Below are 23575 nucleotides of genomic sequence, written 5' to 3' on the forward strand. Positions count from 1 at the left end.
CTTCTTCTTAAATTTCATCCCATTTATTTCCCTTTGGACTCAAAGGGAGTCACCAAGTAAGGGGAAAGGGATTGAAGGGCAGTAGGTAACAAAGGAGACAGAGAAGGAAAAGAGTTGCATCATCTATCCAGGAGAAGGAGACAAAGGGAAAGCCACTGTGATTTTTTACTGCTGCCTTTCCCTCTGTGGGGTTTGGAGTGGGAATTAAGACTCTAACCCTAACCTTTTCAGGGGTACAAAATTGTGCCACAAAAGAACAATACAGCAGCATCCATTCCATCTCCATGGAGAAAAGGTGAGGGAGGGACTAGAACTTGCAGTGGCTTGGGGACAAGTGTGAGCAATGACAGTTTTTCCGAACTGTACTGCTAGGAGTCCTGCTAAACTGAAATTCAGGAATCCCAGGAGAGTGCAAAGAAAGAAAGATGAAGATTCTGCCACTAACTCTCCCTCCTAGAGGGAAGTATGTATGTAGGAGACCATGCAATCAGTCAAAAACATGAGCTGAAGATAGGAAATCTGGCAGTTCCCAAGTGTTTTTGGGAAGGAGCCAGGAAAAAAAGAGTTGAAAATGAGGCACGCAGCTGTTGAGGGGCCATTAATAAACTACTAAGAAAGGCCCTTGGGGTCAGTTTGCTTAATCAAGGATATCTTCATGATTAAAAGGACGAGAAACTTCAATTTTTTTTTTAAAGGGCAAACCCAGATTTGCACTAATACCTAAGTGGTTAACCACTGAGATTTATAAGCTCTACTGAGACCTGATAAAGCAGTGTTTCTCAAACTGGGGTCGCCGCTTGTATAGGGAAAGCCCCTGGCGGGCCGGGCCGGTTTGTTTACTTGCCCCATCCGCAGGTCCGGCCGATTGCGGCTCCCACTGGCCGCGGTTCGCTGCTCCAGGCCAATGGGGGCTGCTGGAAGCGGTGCAGGCTGAGGGACTTACTGGCCGCCGCTTCCAGCAGGCCCCACTGGCCTGCAACGGCGAACCGCGGCCAGTGGGAGCCACGATCGGCTGGACCTGTGTACGGGGCAAGTAAACAAACCGGCCCGGCCCGCCAGGGGCTTTCCCTATACAAGCGGCGACCCCAGTTTGAGAAACACTTTGATAAAGTTTTCAAATATTCAGAGATTTGCAAGGAATATTTTTAGGAAGGTTGAGTGGTTAATTTTAAAAGGCATCACTTCTCACTGAGGTTAAATAAACAGAACAAGTATGAAGTTTCTGGACCAAGCAAGCGATTTTTGACATATGCCATTCCAGAAATAAAACTTTCTAAGATGATAGGGGTGGGAAGGGAATCAATAGCTACAGGAAAGGAAAGCTATTTACAGCCTGAACTGTGGCACCAGAGCTATAGCACCATACTTCCTGTCACAAGGTCTAATTTTCAAAATTGCTAAGAGAATTCTATGAGAATTATGGGTAGTCAGCTCCTGTGAAAATGAAGACTGTTCAAAACCCTTACTGGCAAGATATAAGGTTTACTCTGTGTTTGGGAAGGGTTTCCATCAACAGTTATATTATTACCAACTTTTCCCAATCTTGTGTGCAGAAAAAAATGGAACTTTACAATATGCTATATTACAAAATGTCCTTTGTGCTTAAGAAATTAATCAGAAGAAAAATACAGTAGGTGAACCTTTTTGACAAGTTCAAATCCTAATTTAGATGAACTTTGCAAATAATGGTCATTAACTCATGGGATGGATCATTTTTTAAAAGTAATTTTATTATTAAAAATTATTACTAGAGTGAAAGGAACGTTACCAGTGAAATGAAATTTAAAAAAAAAACAAATTTAGGCTTATTTTGGTAAGAAAATTGTTTAGCTGACAAGTTCTTTAAAAAAAGAATTTTTTTTTTAAAAAGACATGAAAATTTTCTCCTCTTACCTGTTTTGACAGACAAGTGTTGAGATGGTTTAAAATCCTTTGGTATTGTTTTGGCAGTAGTGCTTATGTTCAGAGCTTAATTAAAAATAAACGGAAAGTTATTTTTACTTGAAAACAAAACAGTCCATAGCTCTCAACTTTGATTAAGGCCCTATTAATAATACTTCTTACGTGGTGAAAAGAAATGTACACACATTAGGTAAATTATTCCTCACACCATCAGTGTGAAGTCACTATTATCTTTATTTAATAATAATTAAAAAAAAGTGAGGCACAGAGAGCTCTAGGCCCAAGCTGCCAACTGACCACAAATTTTCAGTGCCTCAGCTTTTGGGTGTTTAACCTGAGAGACCACGTATACAATTTTCAAAGGTGCTGAGCACTTGCAACTCCAGTTAATTGGAACTGTGCATGTTCAGCGGTCAATAGCTCTGAAAGTTAGGACCCAGGTGTCTCATGTTAGAAACCTAAAAACTGAAGCATTCAAAATCTTTTGATAACTTGGGTCTAAGTGACTTGCACAAAGGCACATAGTGAATCAGCAATCAAGCCGGGATCAGAACCCAGGAGCTCCCGGTCCTCTGGGCTTACTCCTCTAGAAAAGGTTTAGATCATAATATCCCTTTTCCACCAACACCTAAAACATCTCACATCAAGGATGTGAACAAAACACAAACCAACCAAAAAAGCTGTACTCATTTTGCCGAGAACTGTATTATATGGAATCCCTATGGATGAAACTCACTTCACTGCAATATGTCCTGAGTAAAAGGACTTTATGTGGACGTAGTCTGCTTCCTCAGTCCCATCTCTATTTCCACTATTATATACGTTTAAATATATAAATAACTGACAATGCAGAATTGATTTATCTGTGAGATGATGGAAATTAATGAGAATTTGTTTTACTTACAACATCCTAAGCTACAGAATTCTGAATTCTCAAGAGTAAAGCTAAGCAAATAATTGATTTTTCAGTTCAGAGGCGAACCGAAAAATTTCTGGAAAAAAATTAATCAGTTTCAGTTTTAACAAAACATTTTGTTAGACCTCAACAAAATGCAAAAATGGAAAAAAAAAACCCCACTTTTTTCAGCTTTTCATTTTGTTACAGTTGAACAAAATGTTTAGTTTGACCCTAAATGAATTTTTTTGTTCCTACTCATTTTGGGGTGTTTTAAAATAATCAAAATTTCAAAATGAAATGCCATTTCAAATTGAAAAATAGAAACATTTCAAAAACAAAAAGCAAACAAAACATTTTAATTTCCCCCCCTGAAACCATTAGGCAAATTCGCAAAAAGTTTCAGTGCCTCAAAAATGCATTTTTGGCAAATTTACTATTAGAACCGGATGATTTTTTTGTCGATCTGGGAGTTCTTCCGGGCAGCACCCTGATGGAATATTCCCTTTTCTTTTGACATCCCATTTATAGTAATAACTTGAAGAATAAGACCAAGTGTACCTTCCGTGCCTGCACCTGTGCTTTGGCTAAGAAAAATAGGTAGCTTTCCATAGTCATATATAAAACAATTTGAAAATATGCATAAAGCAAAACTTCGGCCTTATGGGACCATTACATATCTAAAGGTTTTCTGTGTTACCTAAGTATGTCAGCTACAGAGAATGAGGCAGATCTGAGGCAGGCCTAAAAGAAATCATCACTGGTCATTTTATTACCTTTAAGGTTCAGATCCTGCACTCTTTACTTAAGCAAAATTCTTGTTGACGTCTTAGGCAAAAAGTATATTATTAGGCCCATGTGGAACAACATACATTTAGAAGGTGTATTTGGGTTTTAAAGGTTATGCAAATATGAGGGGATCATTTTAAAATAACAATCCATCAATTTGTTTTTCTTCAGCTCTGTTGCTGTCAGTAAGTCCTCTCTTTGGTTACTGTTACAATCCTTTCTTTCAGATTTGCATTAATGCACAACTGACTCAGAAGCTAGATTTGCACAGATTCTGTTAGCAAAGGGAATTTTATAAAGCGCCTATTTACAGCGAAAACCTAATGAATGAAGCAAAAAGACAAGACACTTTGCTCTCATACCTTGATTGTCATCACTATTTGCATCTTGTGTCAGGGCAGATTTATCAGGCATCTCCTCAACCGATGTCTTCTTATAGAAGAAAAACAGACTAATTTATTATACAGATTGCTATATCAAATATGCACAAACAGTTCCATAGTCAAATGTTTAAGCACATGGACTAACAGAAATACAGCCCCGTAATCTCTCCTGCACCAGATACGCTTGAAGAAGTGGGGAGGGCCATTATGAAGACAATTATAGCCTCCTGCTTCTCAAGCTGCCTCAGTTGCAGTCCTGACATTAGAAAGAGCAGCCTGGGGCAGCTATAATAACTTGCCAAAGCTGGCTATAGTGCCTAAAGGACCGTAAGCCAGCTGAGAATTCTCATAGTGGAGAAGAGTTCGGCTCTGTCCCCTTCTTTCTGATGATGTGCCCCCTGTGCTAGGAGTGGGGAGCCAGTTCTATCAGCTTTACACTAGTTCAGGGGTTGGCAACCTACGGCACGCGTGCCAAACACAGCACGCGAGCCAATTTTGAGTGGCACGCTGCTGCCCGGTGAGGAGGAGGAGGAGGAGGAGGGGCGGAGGGGCCGGAAAGCGCCACGCGGGGGGAAGAAGCAGGGGAGGAAGGGAAGCTTGGCTGCCGCAGGACCAAGCTTCTGCCTCCTGCCTCCGCAGGGGAGAGTGGTGGGAGGCGTGGGGGGTTGGGTCCCGCCCCCTGGGTCCCGCCCTCGCCCACCGCTCTCCCCTGCGGGGGCAGGAGGCAGAAGCTTGGTCCTGCGGCTGCCAAGCTCCCCCCCCCCCGTCCGCTTCTTCCCACAGCGTGGTGCGTTCCGGCCCCTCCTCCACCTCCTCCTCCCTCTCCCTGCCGGCGATGGCCCTTGAGAGGGAGAGGGGGATGGGGAGCAGAGCCGAGCGGCAGCGTGCTCCCTGCTCTGTAGAGGAGGCAGAGAGAGGTAGGGATGGGCCTGGGGGAAGGGGGTGCAACCGGGCATATCCCTCCCAGACCCCTGCCATGAGCCGCTCAGGGCAGGGGGCTGGGAGCACCCCCACGAGCCGAGCACCCCAGCCTTCTGCCCTGCACCCCTCCACCCCAACACACACCCATCCCTCTGCCCTGCACCCCCCACACACACCCAGCCTTCTGCCCGCACCCCCCACGCCCCCTAGCACTCTGCCCTGACCTCGAGTTGCCCCCAACACCCAGCCTTCTGCCCTGCACCCCCACCTCCCAGCCCTCGGCCCTGACCTCCCCCCAACACCCAGCCTTCTGCCCTGCATCCCCACACACCCCCAGCCCTCTGCCCTGACCTCAAGTCGCCCCCAACACCCAGCCTTCTGCCCTGCACCCCCACACCCGCCAGCCTTCTGCCCTGACCCCTGAATCCCCCCACACTCCCAGCCTTCTGCCCTGAACCCCCCACATCCCCACTGCCCTGACCTCTGAACCCACCCAGCCTTCTGCCCTGCACCCTCTGCCCTGACCCCTGAATGCCCCCCCACAGGTCTGGGGTCCCGGCTGCCAGCCCATTGCCAGCCAGCGTCCCGGCCACAGGCCCTGCTCAGCCTGCTGCAGGCCTAGGCGAACAGAACCCCAGGCTGGAAGCGGGCTGAGCAGGCTGGTGGCGTAAGATCAGCATTTTAATTTAATTTTAAATGAAGCTTCTTAAACATTTTGAAAACCTTGTTTACTTTACATACAACAATAGTTTAGTTATATAATATAGACTTAGCGAGACGCCTTCTAAAAAACGTTAACATGTATTACCGGCACGCAAAACCTTAAATTAAAGTGAATAAATGAAGACTCAGCACACCACTTGTGAAAGGTTGCCTACCCCTGCACTAGTTGAAAATTCCTCTCCACCAGAAACTACAATAATCAGAATAGCTCCTTCAGTCAAAGTTGGGGCCAGACTTCTCTGTGTCCTGTGCCTCTTGTGCTTGAGAAAGTCTTCCTGATGCGTTAATTGACCTCTGGCCTACTCTTTCCTCTCACTGAATACTTTTGAAGTGGGGAAAGCTGGGGTCCGTAGGGCACAACTTCAGGTCTCCGTGGCAAAGACCAGGAACTTCAACCCAGTTCTGACAAATGAGACCAACTTCTTTGATTACAGTAGTAATCCATAATGTGGGCATTTGCTACTCCTATAATCTCTGCTAGTTACCTCGCCAAAAAGGGAGCTGTTCTGCTACTTGTCTCAGTAAGAGCAGTGCTGGGATTCAGTGGGCAAAGCAATGCCAGAACTGGGTTCAGGTTAGTACAGCCAAAATTCTTTACATGCTTACTGATGCTGTTATTAACAGCCAGGCCCAGGAGACCGGGCTTCAATCCATTAAGCCCATAATGGTGGGTACAGAAATGTAGACTGAATTCATGGTTAGGAATTACAGATCTATTATATGAAATAGCATGTGGGGGTTTTTCAGCACAGTTCCCGTAGATTTCAGTGGAAGTAACATTCAAACCCATTGTGTAAGTGCTTTGAAAAAATATGGACAAATGTAATCTCTATATTAACCATGATTGTCTATGTGCACTAGAAAATATTATAGTCACAATAATATGCTAGAATAAAAAAAATGGTCACCGACTGGCTCAACAACGGAGGTCGCCACATCAAAGAGAATCAATGGCTCTGAGTTGGTTGGATCTTCACGGACAGTTTCAAGCTGATTTTTTTACAAAGGCGAGGAGGAAAAGAAAAAAATCTGTTTTTATTAACAGTTCAATAGCTTCAGTTTTCACCACCATCAAAATCTACCATGAATTTCAGATTCACGTTGGGATGCTAGAGACAAATGTTTCGAGAGCCTAAATATCCAACCATAGTGGCCTAGCTGCAATGTACCAGAGGCCCAGACTGGCTTTTCCCCCACTTTCTGAGTCAAGGAATCATAAAGATCAGAGGAAGAGGCTAAGGGCCTGAAGCAATGCCCATTGAACTGAATGGAAACACTTCCGTTGATTTCAATGGACTTTGGGTCAGGTGCAGTTTCAAGGAGGGGCTTAAAGCGACTGCTGGCAGTTTCATCGACCTCATGAGAAATCTTCTGTCTTGTCTCCCAAGCTATTTGTTGCAAGGAAGTATGCACTGGTGTGTGTGGAGGAGAGGGGGCAGAAAGGAAGAAAGTATGCAAGAAGAAAACACAGGAGACCAGACTGAAAGTGCCGAAGGTCTCAGAATACCAAGGAGAGAGAAAATATGGGCAGATAGTGCTTCTTAATGTTAAAAACGAAGATGAATTGCTCCTTTACAAAACATACCAGAACTGTTAACTGATATTTCAAGATTATTAAAAACCTCTGCTTTTGAAAAAGCCTATTATCCACATGACCCATCTCCTATCATAACCCTCTTCATGCATAAATCCAAGAAATCATTTCTGTCGTACTGTATTTCAGCAATTACAAATAAGGATGCTCTTTAAACTACCTGAATTTATGATGGATGGAAAGGGAAGAAAACCGGAAGAAAACATATAATTGATTGCATTGGTAATAAAATATGTTCAGTCGCTTGTGCTCACATGTATGAACTGTATTTCCTGAATAGCCGAGCCACAAATTAAATTATGAAAGCGAATCATTGCACTCCCCAGAGACAAAGATGAATTACTCCCTTTCTGAATCATATTTACACAGTGTATTATTTTTCAAAATAAAAATATCAGTTAGGAAAAAATCCGAACCCTTCAGTCAAAATAATTTCGGGTCGGTTTTGAGGCAAGGTTTTATAAGTCATTAATCATGGATAATTGGGCACATCTAAGCCCAGAGAGCTCTGGCTGCTACAGCTCAGCACAAATACTGTAAGTCCCAGATTAGGAGGAGAAGATATAGACAAGAAGAAAAGAGCTGAGCCTGCTGATTGTCAAATGGTCTAATCAACTGCACTACGGTCAGGTGACACTGTCCTATCTCAGCCAATGGCTAGACCTCTTTTTTTTTTAATGAACAAGTTAATAGAAAAAAAGTGTTTCTTGGCACATTTCTAGGGAGCATTGGACACCCTCACACCAGACACCAGAGGAGTGAGGAAGAGAGAAACAGAATACCCAGCTCCTTGTGAATGTGGGCCCTAACTACCAAAGCAACAGCTCATAGGTTGGGAGAGTGGAGTTATTTGGTGGTTGTGAGGAGCAGGATGTTTTACAGGGCAAGACAGAGCCTGGTGAGTCACAGGCAGGGGTGCTGCTCAAAAGCTTAACTTGAAAATTAAATTAAAAATTAATTTACAATATGGCAGTTTGAAAGTCTTCTGCTGAGTCCCCCCACTGCTAACAATTGCCCAGTGGAGGATTTCATCTCACCACCAGATAACAGATAATTTATTACTACTATTCTACTCCTAGTATTACTGCTGTGATGCTGGCAGACCCAGTCAGATCAGGGCCCCAGGCCAATAGACTTGTGTACTAATATAGATCAAAATGAGTGTAAATGTAAGAGTATATTCAGGTGTTTGAACTTCATGAAAAGTAGTGGAATGTTACTTGTATTATTTTCATTCATTTGTTCCCGTTATAATGTAATAGCAAACATTTACATTGTGTACACCCCTGTAACTAAATAGCCCAACAAAGAAATCTTGTGAAATGCCAATGAAGGACTTAAACAGAAAATGTTAATTTCAAAGCATGTGGCCATTATGTATGATGGTTCCTCACTTCCTGTCATCAAAAGAAAAGCCCATGTGTGTAGAGACACTGTCAGCTTGCTTTCAGAGTGAAGAAACTACAAATATGGACTCATGGAAAGATCCTTCATCTCTGGACTGGTTGGACTTTTACAGGGAAGTGGACCAGATGCAAAGCAGAGATCCCCAGAGACAATCTGGATACCCTGAAAAGACTTTTGGGAGTCTGGCAGTTTATTACATCACTGCCACCATTTGGAATTACAAACAGTGACTCACCGGTTATATTTTACCTGCTTTTACCTCTCAATAACTCATTTCCTTTTCTTAGCTAATAAACCTACAATTAGTTTACTATAGAATTGACTGCCAGCATTGTCTTTGGTGTAAGCTCTGGAGTACCAATTGATCTGAGGTAAGTGGCTGACCACTTGGGATTGAGAGCAACCTGATATGGTGTGATTTTTGGTTTAAGTGACCATTTTATCACAAAGTCCAGTCTATGACTACATGGTAAAGTGGTATAGTGATTCAGGAGTTCACATTTGTTACTGGCTTGGTGAAATCTAGTTATAGAACGTACTACCAGCTTAGGGTATCTGCCCTGTTTTGTGGCAGTCTGCCCTGAGGTAGGCACTCAGGGTTGTGAGCCACTGCAGACAGTGTGACAACTACTACTGCTTTTACTATAGTAGGAATTACTAAAGACATGCTATTTCATTGTACAGCAAATCTACTCCTTATAGGTTTACTCCTTTATTGTATAAACATTCAAATCCACAAACATAAATGTCACTTTCTGTGCACCAGGTTAATTGGCTTATGGAATTTTATTGGGTCAGGTTATTAGGATAATATTTTTAATATTAGGAAATTTAAGAAGAATGTGAAAGGAGAAACCCTGAGCTTTCTGAAGTATAAAATGAATTTCTGTTTATGTCCCAGCATTTACACTAGCAAGGAGCAAATTTCATCACCACTTCATGGAAATAGGAGAAGTTGCTTTGGACATCTGGGTAATAATTTGTGAAGCTAATAACTTAAAAAATAATAATCTCCCAGAAACGAAGGTGGATCCTGAAATCAAAGAGTTATGAGCTAGAGCTTTTTTTTTTTTTTTGTGAGAGTTAAAATGTGGCAGCTGGAAGTTATGGGGACACACGGGGACCTGCTCACTGACAAAACTGGTTCATCAGAACGGCCCAATCGTCAGTCTAGTCTGGTAGCCTGCCTTCTACTGCAACCAGCATCACAGTAATACATAATATGCATAATTGTGCAATGCTCTGTTGTGAAAGGAAGCTTCTCCTGACCCCAGCTGCTGATTAGCTTTATACCCTGAAGCATAAGGGCTGATAACTTTCTTCTTGTTATTCTAGCTAGTTTAATTGCAGTATTGCCCTTCAGAGACATCTAATCTTTTCTTTTTATGTGGACACTTACTAAGCTATTTGCCTCAGTAAATGAATGCAGCAGCAAGTTCCACGTGATCCTGGATGATAAAAGTACTGTAGAGTAAGGGCTCATCCAAAGTTCACTGAAGTCAGTGGAAAGACTCCCATTGACTTCAGTGGGACTGGATGAAGCATTACACCCTCCTAGACATATAATAGGCCTACTTAGGGTGACCAAATGTCCAGTTTTTAAACGGACAGTCCCGTTTTTTGGGACTTTTTCTTATATAGGCACCTATTACCCCCTTCCCCCTGTCCTGTTTTTTCACAGTTGCTATCTGGTCACCCTAGGCCTACTGTAACTAGAAGCGCCCAGTATGCTCTGTATAAAGTGTGTGCATATTACAGTCCAAACTTACAATAAAACAAACTGCAGAAAGGGGGTAAGTTAACCATAAAGGCGCACACACCTCTGCCTAAACTTTTTCCTCAAGTTTGGCTGTTGCTAAGGTTTTTCCCTTCATGACCTCCCTTGTAGACCAGCCTCTACTTCCCTCTGCCTTGGAGTAAGACACTCAAATCCCTCTTATATCCTGTCTGGAGTTAAAGAGATCCATCTGCTAGCAGAAGCCACAGTAGTTACATCTTTATATAGGGTTCTAGCACCTGAGTTTAGGGGGATTTAGCATAATTCAGCATTCCTGTGCAGTGCCTTAGAAAGTGACACCCTGTCTCTCACTGATATTATATACATTTTGAAAAAATATATTTGCAAGATCATTTGCATCTTCAAAAAGCACTATACAAACATTAATCCTCAACAACCCTGTGTGGCAGGGAAGCAGTAGTATCCTCAGATTATAAATACGGAGACTAAGGGCACGTCTACACTGGCAGAGTTACAGCGCTGGCAGTTACAGCACCGCTCAGAGAGCACTGAAGGGAAAACGGCTGTTGTGTGTTCACACTGTCAGCTGACTGCACAATAGCATGTAAACACTTCCAGCACTTGCAGCGGTATTTGGAGCGGTGCACTCTGGGCAGCTATCTCACAGAGCGTATCTTCCTCTTCTCCCGCTAAGAGTTGTGGGAAGGTGGAGGGGGTCGCAGAGCATCCTGGGTCCTGTCCCAATGCCCCGTGATGCATTGCTTTGCATCCCAGCAATCCCTGTGCTTCCGTCCGCATTTGGCGCCATCTGCACACTCTGCCTCTTCGGTTTGCAGGAATGGATCCTGCACTGTGACCAATACGCTGCTCGCTCTCACTAACATGTCACGAGTGGCAGTGGAGTTATTCCTTAAACTACAAAGGCAAAAGGAGTGCAACATCGATCTTGCCATGCATAGTAGCTACCACACGAGATTGTTTGTGGCATTCACGGAGATGCTGATCACAGTGGAACGCCGCTTTTGGGGTGGGGAAACAAGCACTGAGTGGTGGGATCTCATCGTCATGCACGTCTGGGATGATGAGCAGTGGCTGCAGAACTTTCGGATGAAGAAAGCCACATTCATGGGACTGTGTGATGAGCTCGCCCCACCGTGCGGCGCCAGGGCACAAGAATGAGAGTTGCCCTGACGGTGGAGAAGTGCGTGGCGATTGCACTGTGGAAGCTGGATACAGACTGCTACTGATGGGTCGCTAACCAGTTTGGAGTGGGAAAGTCAACCGTTGGACTCATGTTGACAGAAGTGTGCAGGGCCATTAATCGCATCCTGCTCCAAAAGACCATGACTCTGGGCAACATGCGTGACATTGTGGATGGCTTTGCACAAATGGGCTTCCGTAACTGTGAAGGGGTGATAGATGGCATGCATATTCCAGTTCTGGCACCAGACCACCAAGTACATTAATCGGAAGGGGTATTTCTCTATGGTTCCACAGGCGCTTGTGGATCAGCGTGGGCGTTTCACGGACATTAATGCAGGCTAGTCCAGAAAGGTGCATGATGCAAGCATCTTTCGGAACACTGGCCTGTTCAGGAAGCTGAAAGCAGGGACTTTCTTCCGAATCAGAAGATCACTGTAGGGGAAGTCACAATGCCCATTGTGGTCATGGGAGACCCTGCCTACCCCTTAATGCCGTGGCTTATGAAGCCACACACGGGGCACCTTGACAGGAGCAAGGAGCGGTTCAACAACAGGCTGAGCAAGTGCAGAATGACTGTTGAGTGTGTTTTTGGCCGTTTAAAGGCCCGCTGGAGCTGTCTATATGGGGGTTGGACCTGGCCAATGACAATATTCCTATGCTTATAACCGCATGCTGTGTGTTCCATAATATTTGTGAAGGGAAGGGTGAAAGCTCAGCGCCTGGAGGCAGAATTTGAACAGCCAGAGACCAGGGTTATTAGAGGGGCGCAGCACGGGGCCATAAGGATCAGGGATGCCTTGAGGCAGCAATTTGAAGCTGAAAGCCACTAATATTTGTTCCTATGCTTGGGAGTGCAGCCCTTGTAATGCTAGGAGGTGATTGGGATTGGTGCAGACGATGCACTATGAAGGTTTAAAAAAATTGCCTGTTGCTTTGTAGGGCCCTGTTTGCTTTCAATTAATGAAATAAAGATTGCTTTCAAACCAACACAATTATTTTATTAAAAAACAACAACTGGAGGAGAGAGACACACAAAAAAACACACATCAGCACTGTGGGGGATGGGGGAAGGGAGGGTCCCAGGAGGAAGTGGGGTCCTGAGACGGTTAAAGATTTGTGTATGTCCAAGTATCATATGCAACCTTCTCCTTTGGAGTACAGTGCAGCGGGTACTGTACTTCAGCAGGGCTAAACTGCAGAGGGACGGGTGTTGAGTGCAGTGGGTACTGGGAGTCCGCAGGGCTTGACTGTGACGGGGCAGGAGTGGAATGCAGTGGGTACAGACTGGAGCCAGGAGGTTGATAAGAGAGTGTTGGTGGTGTCTGGGGGATAGGGGCACATGAGAAAGACAGCGGCGGCAGGGCGGGCGTGGAGCTGCTCTGTTTGCAGTGCTAGTAGCGCCAGGTGCATGTCCACTTGGCACTCCATAACATTTTAAAGCCACTCCGTGGCTTCGTTCTGGCGCACCACATTCTCCTTTCAGTCCCTATTCTTGCTATCCCGCCACTCCTTCAATTCTTGTTTTTTGGCTGTGGAGTGCATCGTGGCATCACGCAGAAAGTCCTCCTTAGTTCTTCTTGGCCACTTTCTAATTCTGCACAGCTGGTCAGCCGGCAATAACAAAGAGGGAGGCTGGGCTCCCAAGGTCATATCTGTGAATTCAAAATGCAACATTTTACAGAAGCAGTATTGTTTGCAACACACTGACCACTGATTCAGTGATTTAAAATACAGTCACTATTCACATACCTGTCACTAATTGGCTGACCCCAGGCAAGCACACATGAGCCACAAGACCCCCAAAGTGGTGAGTAACTGCAGGGGCTGGGGAAATCAGTGTTCCAGGACCGTACTGTACAATGGGAACGTGGCTCTTGTGGAGAGCCAGCACTGGGGGGGTGGGAGGAGGAGACGGGGGCGGGGGGGGCTGATAAACATTCCTGTCCCCACATTTTCCACAGGCTGTGTTCATTATGGAAGATATCTCGCTGCTGCGGGTGAGCAGGAATCAAGGGAGGGTCTTCTCCAAGCCTGCGGCTTCCTCCCTGGCCCTTATGCAGCTCGCCTGTGTACAACAAGGCTCCATTCCCCCAGTGACGGCTGAGTGGTGCTGGAAAGTTACCTTTAATGGGGCAAGAAACAAAGTAGCTCTGCCAAAGAACCTGTGGCAGCGGATTGCCCAGTATCTCCATGAGAGTTTCTTGGAGATCTCTGAGGCAGATTCCCGTATGGTGACCAGACAGGAAGTGTGAAAAAATCAGGATGGGGGTGGGGGGTAATAGGCACCTATATAAGACACAGCTCCAAATATCGGGACTGTCCCTATAAAATTGGGACATCTGGTCACCCTAGATTCCCGTGAAGTGAGGGAATCAATCAACACCCTGTTCTGCTGCTCAGACTAGGCATGTGGTGGTATGCACATCATACAGACAAGTCTGCTTTCTGCAACCCTCCTGCCCCCAACAACTTGCCTCAGTGATTCCCAAAATCAAAGCCACTTACCAGGAGTCTCCTCTCCTGTTTGCGCTTCACCAAGTTCTGACAGTTGTGACTGGCTAGCCTCCTTCAGGGTGGAGAAGAGCTCCTGGCTGCATGCATCTGGAATAAATTGCCTAGGGAGGTTGTGGAATCTCCATCTCTGGAGATATTTAAGAGTAGGTTAGATAAATGTCTATCAGGGATGGTCTAGACAGTATTTGGGCCTGCCATGCGGGCAGGGGACTGGACTCGATGACCTCTCGAGGTCCCTTCCAGTCCTAGAATCTATGAATCTTTGACCTCTGAGTCGTCTTCTGCCTCTGGGTCCTCCTCCCCCTCCACATCCTCGTCCAAGATTTCCTCCTCCTGGCTCGGTCCACTCTTGACTGGCATGCGAGACACCAAAGTATCCACAGGGACCTTTGCCATGGAGGTGGGGTCACCGCTGAGTATGGCGTCCAGCTCTTTGCAGGACCGGCAGCTCGTGGGCACAGCACCAGAATGGCGGTTTGCCTCCCGCGCCTTGTGGTAGGCATTCCGTAGCTCCTTCACTTTGACCTGGCACTGCAGTGTGTCCCGGTCATGGCCCCTTTCTGTCATGCATCGTGAAATCTGTCTGTAGGTATCATAATTCCCATGGCTGTAGTGCAGCTGGGACTGGACAGCCTCCTCTCTCCAAATGCTGATGAGGTCCAGCAGCTCGGCATTGCTCCAAGCGGGGGATCGCCTGGTGCGTGGAGCAGGCATGGTCACCTGGAAAGATGCGCTGAGACCACTGCACGTGTCACCGAGCAAACAGGAAGGGGACTTTCAAAATTCCCAAGGAATTTAAGGGGAGGGGCTCACAGTTCGTCACCTGAGGGCAGGGCAGTAGAGTTCAAACCGATGACCAGAGAGGCGAGAACAGGCATTGTGGGACACGTCCTGGAGGCCAATCGCAGCGCTGTAATCAACCAGAGTCCCTACACTGGCACCGCGGTGCTGTACCCCCGGCACAGATAACTGTACGCCTCTCGTCGGGGTGAGCTTTTTACAGTGCTGCAACTGTGCAGTTTCTGTGCACTAAGTGGCTTTGCAGTGTGTACCCCTCGGGAGTTACAGCGCAGAAAGCTGCTTATCAGCGCAGAAACTTGCCAGTATAGACAAGGCCTGAGGTGCAAGAAGTTGAACTGCCCAAGGCCACACAGGAATTAAGTGGCAGGGCCAGAAAAAGAGCTCAGAAGTTCCTGACTCCAGCTGCTGTGCTTATTCCTTTTGGCCATACTGTTTCATCTCTCACATGAGAAAACCAGAGATGGTGGGAGCAAAGAACAGTCACACACACACACACACACAATTTTTACAAAAATTATAATTGTCTAGATAAATCTATAAAGATCAATGAGGAAAAATCATATATAATACTTTAGTAAATAAAAGCAAAGACAAAAAATACTCTATGGCAAAGACAATTTTAAGTAAGAACATAAGAATGGCCGTACTGGGTCAGACCAAAGGTCCATCCAGCCCAGTATCCTGTCTACTGACAGTGGCCAATGCCGGGTGCCCCAGAGGGAGTGAACCTAACAGGTAATGATCAAGTGATCTCTCTCCTACCATCCATCTCCACCCTCTGACAAACAGAGGCTAGGGACACCCATTTCTTACCCATCCTGGCTAATAGCCATTAATGGACTTAACCTCCATGAATTTATCTAGTTCTCTTTTAAATCCTGTTATAGTCCTAGCCTTCACAACCTCCTCAGGCAAGGAGTTCCACAGGTTGACTGTGCGCTGTGTGAAGAAGAACTTCCTTTTATTTATTTTAAACCTGCTGCCCATTAATTTCATTTGGTGGCTCCTAGTTCTTATATTATGGGAACAAGTAAATAACTTTTCCTTATTCACTTTCTCCACACGACTTATGATTTTATATACCTCTATCATATCCTCCCTTAGTCTCCTCTTTTGCAAGCTGAAAAGTCCTAGCCTCTTTAATCTCTCCTCATATGGGACCCTTTCCAAACCCCTAATCATTTTAGTTGCCCTCCTCTGAACCTTTTCTAACGCCAGTATAACTTTTTTGAGATGAGGAGACCACATCTGTACGCAGTATTCAAGATGTGGGCATACCATGGATTTATATAAGGGCAATAAGATATTAATGTATTGAGCTGATACAATATTGATATGCAGTTAATATTTTATTAAATTCTGGTAGTGGAGCTGCATGTATATGATCAAGTATGTGTTTTCAGCATGACTTCTGCTTAAGCTGCAAATTAATAAACATATATGCTAATAAGTCAAACTGTCAAGGAACTGATTAGTTTTCCATCACTAGAACACAGTGAAAAAGTTCTAGTGAAGTGTTGGCCTGTGGCAGAATCTGGCACCCCACTGTTAATCAACCTCACAGCATGTGAACATATTAATAGGACCAGAAATCTGTGCTTCAGTAAAAGACCTGCCTGCACTTCTAAAATAAAAGCACCATTTTCAAAAACCAATAGTAGTGCTATTCTGAATCAAGCTGATGTACCCAGAACATTGCCCTGTGAGCAGAAAGGGCGCTGGTAAGATCATATATAAGTAGTCCCACGAGATAAACACAATGATCACACCATGCAGAGTGAGAATAAAATTCAGCAATATTATGAAACATTGCCTATTGCCTGGTGGTGATACTGCACAGCTGCATTTGACAAGAGAAGAGCTGTGTTTCGACCATGGAGTTTTCCCTATAACAAGGGGGAGGATGAAGTGATTGGAGAACAGCCTTACACCAGCGCTGGGGCTGAGCTGGTAGAATGTACCATTATTCTTTCATTTGGATGCAGAGTTTGAAGGGACTTCCACAACAGCAATGCATGCCAATTTTCAGAGGCCTAACAATTCTGAGCCATAGCCCTGTCCACAAATTGTCACTTGATTCACTACCCTAACAAGCTAAGACCTTCAAATGGCACAGCTTACAAACTCTGAATTGACATATCCAGGTGTAATGGGTTGGCAACAACCATGAGGCAGGTAAGGTTATTCCAGGTTTTAGGCCTTTAAACCTCTCACGTTTACAAATGTCATGAGACCACTTACTTTTCTAAAGTTCCTCTGACTGAACTATTGTCCCCTTAACTCAGTTATTTGGCCTGTACTTATATTGATATAAAACACCATTCTCTTTTTAGGCAGTCCATCAGGCCTGGATTAGTCCAGGGCTGGGTCCTGAACCTAGGGAAGTGCCAGGGTCATTCAAAAGTTAGATGTGCTGATCCACTACTGGTACCTAGGTAGACTGTGGCATTATGACCGGCGGCAGAGGCAGATAGCATGGTCTGGGGTGCAGCGGCCCACCACCTCACAGCCAACTGGGTGGTGATATATCCACTGGTGGCACTAGCAGAACCATGGATGAAATATGTTTCACGGGGAAGCCAGAAGGAACTAGGGACCAAGATTTTTGGAAGCACTCAGTACCCAGCAGCTCCCATTGCTCTCTTGTTCTCCATGGGAGCTGCTGAGTGCTGAGAAATTTTGAATCTCTGCCAGCTTCATTTAGATACCTGAATGGGGGCTGAGAGTTTTTAAAAATCTGTCCACTGGAGTGGAAAAGGGGAGAGCATCAATTAGCCTCTGTTCCAGGTCATGCCAGAGGCCAAAAAGTTAACCAGGGGAAGGAGGAATGAAGATGCAGCAGGCAGCACATGCTTACTTAGACCTGTAGACCCAAACTCTTGCTACATATTGCACCAAATCTGGGGTAACAAGCAGTCACCAGAGATGCAGGGGAGGGAGGGCAAGGCCAGAACAGCTGAGAAAGGTACATTTTATTCCCTTTCAATGGGATTTCTGGGGACAAGATGGGACTTGGGGCTCTGAAAAAGGAAGAATGCATCTTGAGGAGTGTGCTGATAAGGTGACAACAGAAGAGTCTGGAAGGAGATCCTGACTAGAATGAAGCTTGTCCCTGACAAAGCCCAACCTTTTGGCCAATCCAATCCTCAACAGCATTAATATGCCACAGTCTATCTGGATTCCTCTGATCAATTGCCTTCCACATCAGCACAGACCTTCTTTCCCACTGTTTGCTCCAACCTCAGCAAGGCAGGAGCGTGACAGGAAAAGAATATTCAACTTTCTCCCAGCATCTGACCCACAGACTCCCAACTTGTCACAGCACAGAGTCCTTAGGAGGAGGATGTAGACTCTGCCACTCATGCACACCTGTTGAAAGGAGGCCAGTCTACCCTCTACAGTCACTGAATTAATTGCTGAGAGAGGAACAGTAAGATGGACAAAAGGCAAGCTTAAAAACAGATAGTTTTGAAAATTCCACAGATATGTATGATGTATTAATTGCTAGATGGTCTACTAATGTAAATTCCTTAATGTAACTATAGCCCTCGGGTAATTTTCTTACCTCAGTTCGATTAAAGTCCCTGGTCTGTTGACTGACTGGCAATGACTCAGAATAAGAATCCAATAATGTGCAGTCACGTTTAGGCTTAAAGGAAGCTGGAGAGAAAGCAAAGATACATGTCTTTGTTTAATAATACATATATTTTACATGTATTAGATTATTATTTTTCCTCCCCACCCCTTCATACTGCAATTGATCTGGATAACAAGGTGATAAGTACTGTATAGAGAATCATTTTCTCTTGTATTATTTTTAAGTAACAACATGTTGTGATGTACAAGTCTAATATATTGTAGAAACAATCGGGTGGAACTGAGGACAGATTTAGATACTATTCAGCCACCCAAAAACAACTATGACTGAAGTTTTATTTGTGTCTTTCCTTCCTGGGATCTGGAGTCAATATAGTAGGTGTAACAGATTACAGATTGGAGTGCTAGAACTATAAAACCTATTTGATAGGCCTGCAACTTCCTGCTTGTGTTATCTAGAAATGGGGAATGTATTAGAACCAAACACTATGCAATATAACTAAATGTCAGTGAAAAGAACGAAGACTAATCACAACACTTGCTTCGGTCGGTATCAGCTTTAATAGTTTTCAATCAGGTAACTACTGGGAGCAGGAGAAACAATCCTGCAATTTGTTAAGGTAATATTTGCAACACTCATGTTTTTGTTCTATATACATGGACCCTTCTGCTAACATTTCTCAGGGATTAGTCCCTCTAAATCATTAAGCATCTTGGTAGCTAGAAAACCTATTTTTCTTAAGATTAATATGTTGAGTAGCAGAATAACCAATTCACAAGTCCAGTTTCTAGTTTCTGATTAGCATCTGGTCCCTCCAAACAAACTAAGCTTTTACAAATCTGTATTAATTTAAAACACAGTTAGGTTACTAGACAGGGCAATCAGCTTTAGGGTTTTTTATTTTAATTCAAGAAAAGCTTTCAAAGCAAAACACAGTGGGTCAAGTTCTTAATAGAGTCACCCCAGCACAGAATTTAGCCCTGAACTTGTAGTTCATAAAACAAGCCATATAAGTAGCAAAATCAATTCATCCCTTAAATGCTTCTTTTGAAAGTCACTTCTTTATTTTAAATTTTAACATTTTGATCAAATGCAAAAAATTCTGCTTGAGCCTTATGAATAAAGTACTAAGTCTACCTCATACTGGACTTCATACAACAGGCTAATGAGAAGTGCTATCAAATAGACTTACATTCCTAAATGGCCAAGCAAAACCTTGATTTCATAGACATTAAACTATGGTATAGGACTTCTCCCATAAAAAATGTTTCATACCAAGTTGTCATAAATTCTAGTGTTGTACTTGGAAGGGAGTATAAAAAGGGTCCATTACATATACAGGGAAGCACACCATACTGCTTTATTTATATGCATATTCCAAAAATTGTTGGTTCAGAGCCTGTACTATATGTGATTCACTGTGCAAGGGTTTTTTTCACATACATACTTCTCCTTTCAAAAACTCCATCTTTATTTGTGAATCTTGTCTAAATAGAGCTGTAAGTATTAGCTAAATGTTAAATCCCTCAAATACTCTGCCAATATCACTGCTAGAATTAATGGTTAGCCCTTGAAAAGCTTTGCTGCTTAAAAGAAACAAAACAGAGCTCATTTAGGAAAATAGAAGGCTACAGTGCAAACAGGGGAGTTCAGAACAAAAGCTAGGTGCAAATAAGAGGAAAAAATATATGGGAAAAAAATCTCCCAGGCAACTGTCTGCCCTACTTTTTAAAACGTAAAAAGCACAAGGACACAGTGAGACACCATCGGCCAATATGATAAGCAGCTATTATCATCTGCCTTTGTTTATCCTCATGTATTTTTTTTATTAAAATTAAGATATTAGAAGTGCCAAACTGACACAATGAAAACTGATGTCCTCTATCAACAGATCAGATATTAAATGGACAGCAATGATGCAAGCTTCCCCCCACCATCCTGCCAACGTGCCTCAACTCTGACCTGGAGGAAACACCTCAAAGGATGGAGGAACACAGACACTCACTATCCGTGCTCATTCAGTCCTTGCTCTGTGCTCAAACTGCCAGTAAAAGGTGCTAACTAGTGCAAACTGTGGTCATGACTTTTCTTTTTAATATTGGTACCTGTCTTCTAGCCAGGAATGAGACAGAGACAACCAAACTCGCCTCATGTAGGATACCAGACTACTCTCAGGCCAGGTCTACACTACATACCTATAGCGGTATAATTACGTCGCTCACCCCCCTGAGCAACATAGTTATACCGATCTAACTGCTGACATAGCTACCCCTTCTCAGGGAGCTGGATTAACTACGCCGACAGGAGAAGCTCTCCTGTCAGCATAAGAGTGTCTTCACTAAAGTGCTACAGTGGAAAGGTGCAGCTGAAGACAAACCCTGGGTCACTAGAAGCACAAACTAGATTCTAGCTAGTGACCTAGACATGTCAGACATTGTATTCCAGTATCGTCTTCCTGAGCTATCCATTCCCAGTTGTCCCTTCTAGAAAAGTCCCAAACAATATAATATGGACAAAACCATTAGTCTCCACTGAAATTTTCTACTGAAATTATTCTAAAACCCTATAATTTTACAGAAAATTGTACTAACTCTAGAGGATTTTGATTTCTTTAAACTATCCTATAAAGTTATCTTGTAAGGGTATGTAATTGCCTATTAAATTCTATGAGATGGCTTAAAAAGCCTAGAGAAAGGTTCTTATCTATTAAATACTATTAAAAAAAAAGTATCCAAAAATACTAAATATTAGTTAGTAGGATGACAAACATTCTGCAATAGCTAGAAACAAACCTGTTTGCAATTTAGCCTTTTGTTCTCAAATTTGCAGTGGAAATGCCTTTAGTTAATAAAAGCTTGGTGGATATTTATGAACAGCTGGATGCAATTCAAGTATTTGGTTTTAATTCAAGACATTAGCAGGAGGCCAAGAGGAAAAACTGAAGACAGAGATGAGGAAGGTTAGCTTAGAAAACACACAACCTGATTCATGCCAAGTCAGAGGTTCATAGTGTGTTCATAGAAAAATGCCCTATTATTACTACTAATTCTTTCTATTACAATAGCACCCAGAGGCCATAATCATGACATGCTCAAGGTTCTACAGTGAAAGGCACTGTATAGAAAGACAAGATCCCTGTCTTGACCAGCTTACAGTCTAATTTAAAATGAGACTAGAAGCGAGCATAACAAACAGGAAGGAGAGCCTGAGGGAGGGAAGATGGAGGTGATAGTGATAAGGACACACGATTATGCAGACTAATAGTGTGAACATCTTGAAGGTTGATTTTCATAGTTTATACCCGTGGATATGAAGATGTAGAGAACAGGAATCTGACAGAAATTACTTCAGTGAATTGATACATGGGGGACATTTAATTTTTTAACTACAACTTGATTTGCTCTTTTCCTCTCCTTTTAAAGTGCCAGCAAATTTAATGGAGATTTTATTAGCTCTTATATATTATCTCTTAGCACTGTAACTATTATCAGCAATTAATCCTCTTCACCCTAGAAAGCTGTGCACATTTTTAATTGAAGGGTATGCACTTCAGTGTTAATATATAATGAAAATTGACAACATATGTCAATATTTCTCAACTGTACCTCAGTAATGAGGTACATCACACATTGTAGACTCATTTATCCCCATCCCACACAAACTGGTGAAATCTCACTGTTAATTGTAAAATATTAACAGTAGGAATGGCAGATCAGGAAAATGAGTTATAGAAAAATGTGAGCTCTGCTAAAATCAATAATCATATACAGCATTCAAGATAACCTGTAAAGCAGGTCAGTAATATTCCATCGTTTCAAATATGCCTCCAAGAGTCATTAGAGCAAGACAACACAAAAGCTAAAAGTCACCTACTTCATATGTAAAATTTTGTGACATCCAGATCTGCCACTCCTAGCTATGCCTCACGTTAGTAGAATCTAGACAGTAGAATTCTAGTAGACACTAGTATTTCAATAGAGCATGGGGACAGCCTATAGGGAACAGAGACTTTGGAGGGGCAGGGGTCCCCTCAAGTTCCCTCCAGACCCCACTTCAGATCCTCATACTGTCTTTCTCTCCCCACAGCATATGTCCAAGGGGTTCTTGGAGCAAACAAACAAAAAATGAAAAGTCCTCTCCCCTCTTTCTTCCCTTATAGGGGAGAGGAGAGCATAAAAAATTGAAAAGACACAAGGGTGACCTGGAACTTAGGCAGTCTTCCTGGGTCAGCCTTTAGAACTTAATCTACACAAGGTCCACCTCCAGCCCCTCCTCATGGGGTGTGTTGCTCTGAGGCTGGGCCTGCAGCTTCAGGAGAGGTGAGGCTTATTGCTGTCTCCCTCTGGGCAGGCCTTTCTCAGCTGTCTGGGACGGGGCAACCTTCTCCCTGTTCACGTCCCCTGCCCTCTTTCCTGTGGCAGGTTTTCCCTTTTGAACATCCCCGCCCCCACCCCGCTCCAGGAAGAACAGGCCTTGCAGGTGTGCCTCGTTGGTGCTGACCAGGCCCAGAAGAGCTTATTAGTCCCCTCTTTGTCAGTGTGCAGGTGTGCTCCTTCACAGAGACGTGCTGCTGCTGCTTTTTTTTTTTTTTTTTTTAAATAATTATTTTTTGGTTCTTCTTTAGCCTTTTCCCTTTAAGCATAACTAAAAATCAATGTTTTATCAAGCTACATCGAGAGGTACTACTCAGCTTCTAGCTAAATCTTTGTCTCTTACTAAAAAAGGCTGTTCTGGATGAACGACGAGTTGGTACAGGAATATCACAGCCTCACCTTGTTGAAGGTAATCTGGCAGTAAGGTCTCCGGCAGCGTATCTGGCAATGGATAACCATTCTTCCTAGCAACAATGAGGTGAAATGCAGCACAGAATTCTGGCAGCGTCAGCGCTCCATCACAGTCTACATCGCTCAGCTCCCTGTGAACATGGTATTCACACATTCCCTGAGCCATTGCAGGAATGAAACATACACATAAACACACACACACAGAGCATATTCTTTATGTAAAAAGGTAACAATTCCCAAGTAAGTGGGATTTTTTTTAAAATACTATTTTTTTAAACATTTCCTTTTGAGAAGTGGAACAATCTGACTTTCCAATACTAAGA

General features: G+C 43.7%; 1 protein-coding gene across 14 annotated transcripts in view; it reads right to left on the reverse strand.

The window, feature by feature from the left end:
* Positions 1-23575, reverse strand: part of REPS2 (RALBP1 associated Eps domain containing 2) — a 142732-nt gene that overhangs the window by 61396 nt on the left and 57761 nt on the right. For 9 of the 14 annotated variants that reach the window (XM_024110897.3, XM_024110904.3, XM_065580222.1 and 6 more), the window contains 5 exons: positions 23241-23383; positions 18436-18530; positions 6526-6603; positions 3949-4018; positions 1894-1968 (listed from right to left, as the gene is read on the reverse strand). In XM_024110897.3, coding sequence (XP_023966665.2) covers positions 1894-1968; positions 3949-4018; positions 6526-6603; positions 18436-18530; positions 23241-23383 — 461 coding nt within the window. The remainder of the gene's footprint in view (positions 1-1893; positions 1969-3948; positions 4019-6525; positions 6604-18435; positions 18531-23240; positions 23384-23575) is intronic. The other 5 variants (XM_042840160.2, XM_042840161.2, XM_065580208.1 and 2 more) reach the window with 3 other exon arrangements.

Source organism: Chrysemys picta, chromosome 1 (genome assembly GCF_011386835.1).
Source record: "Chrysemys picta bellii isolate R12L10 chromosome 1, ASM1138683v2, whole genome shotgun sequence".
Classification (NCBI taxonomy): domain Eukaryota; kingdom Metazoa; phylum Chordata; order Testudines; family Emydidae; genus Chrysemys; species Chrysemys picta.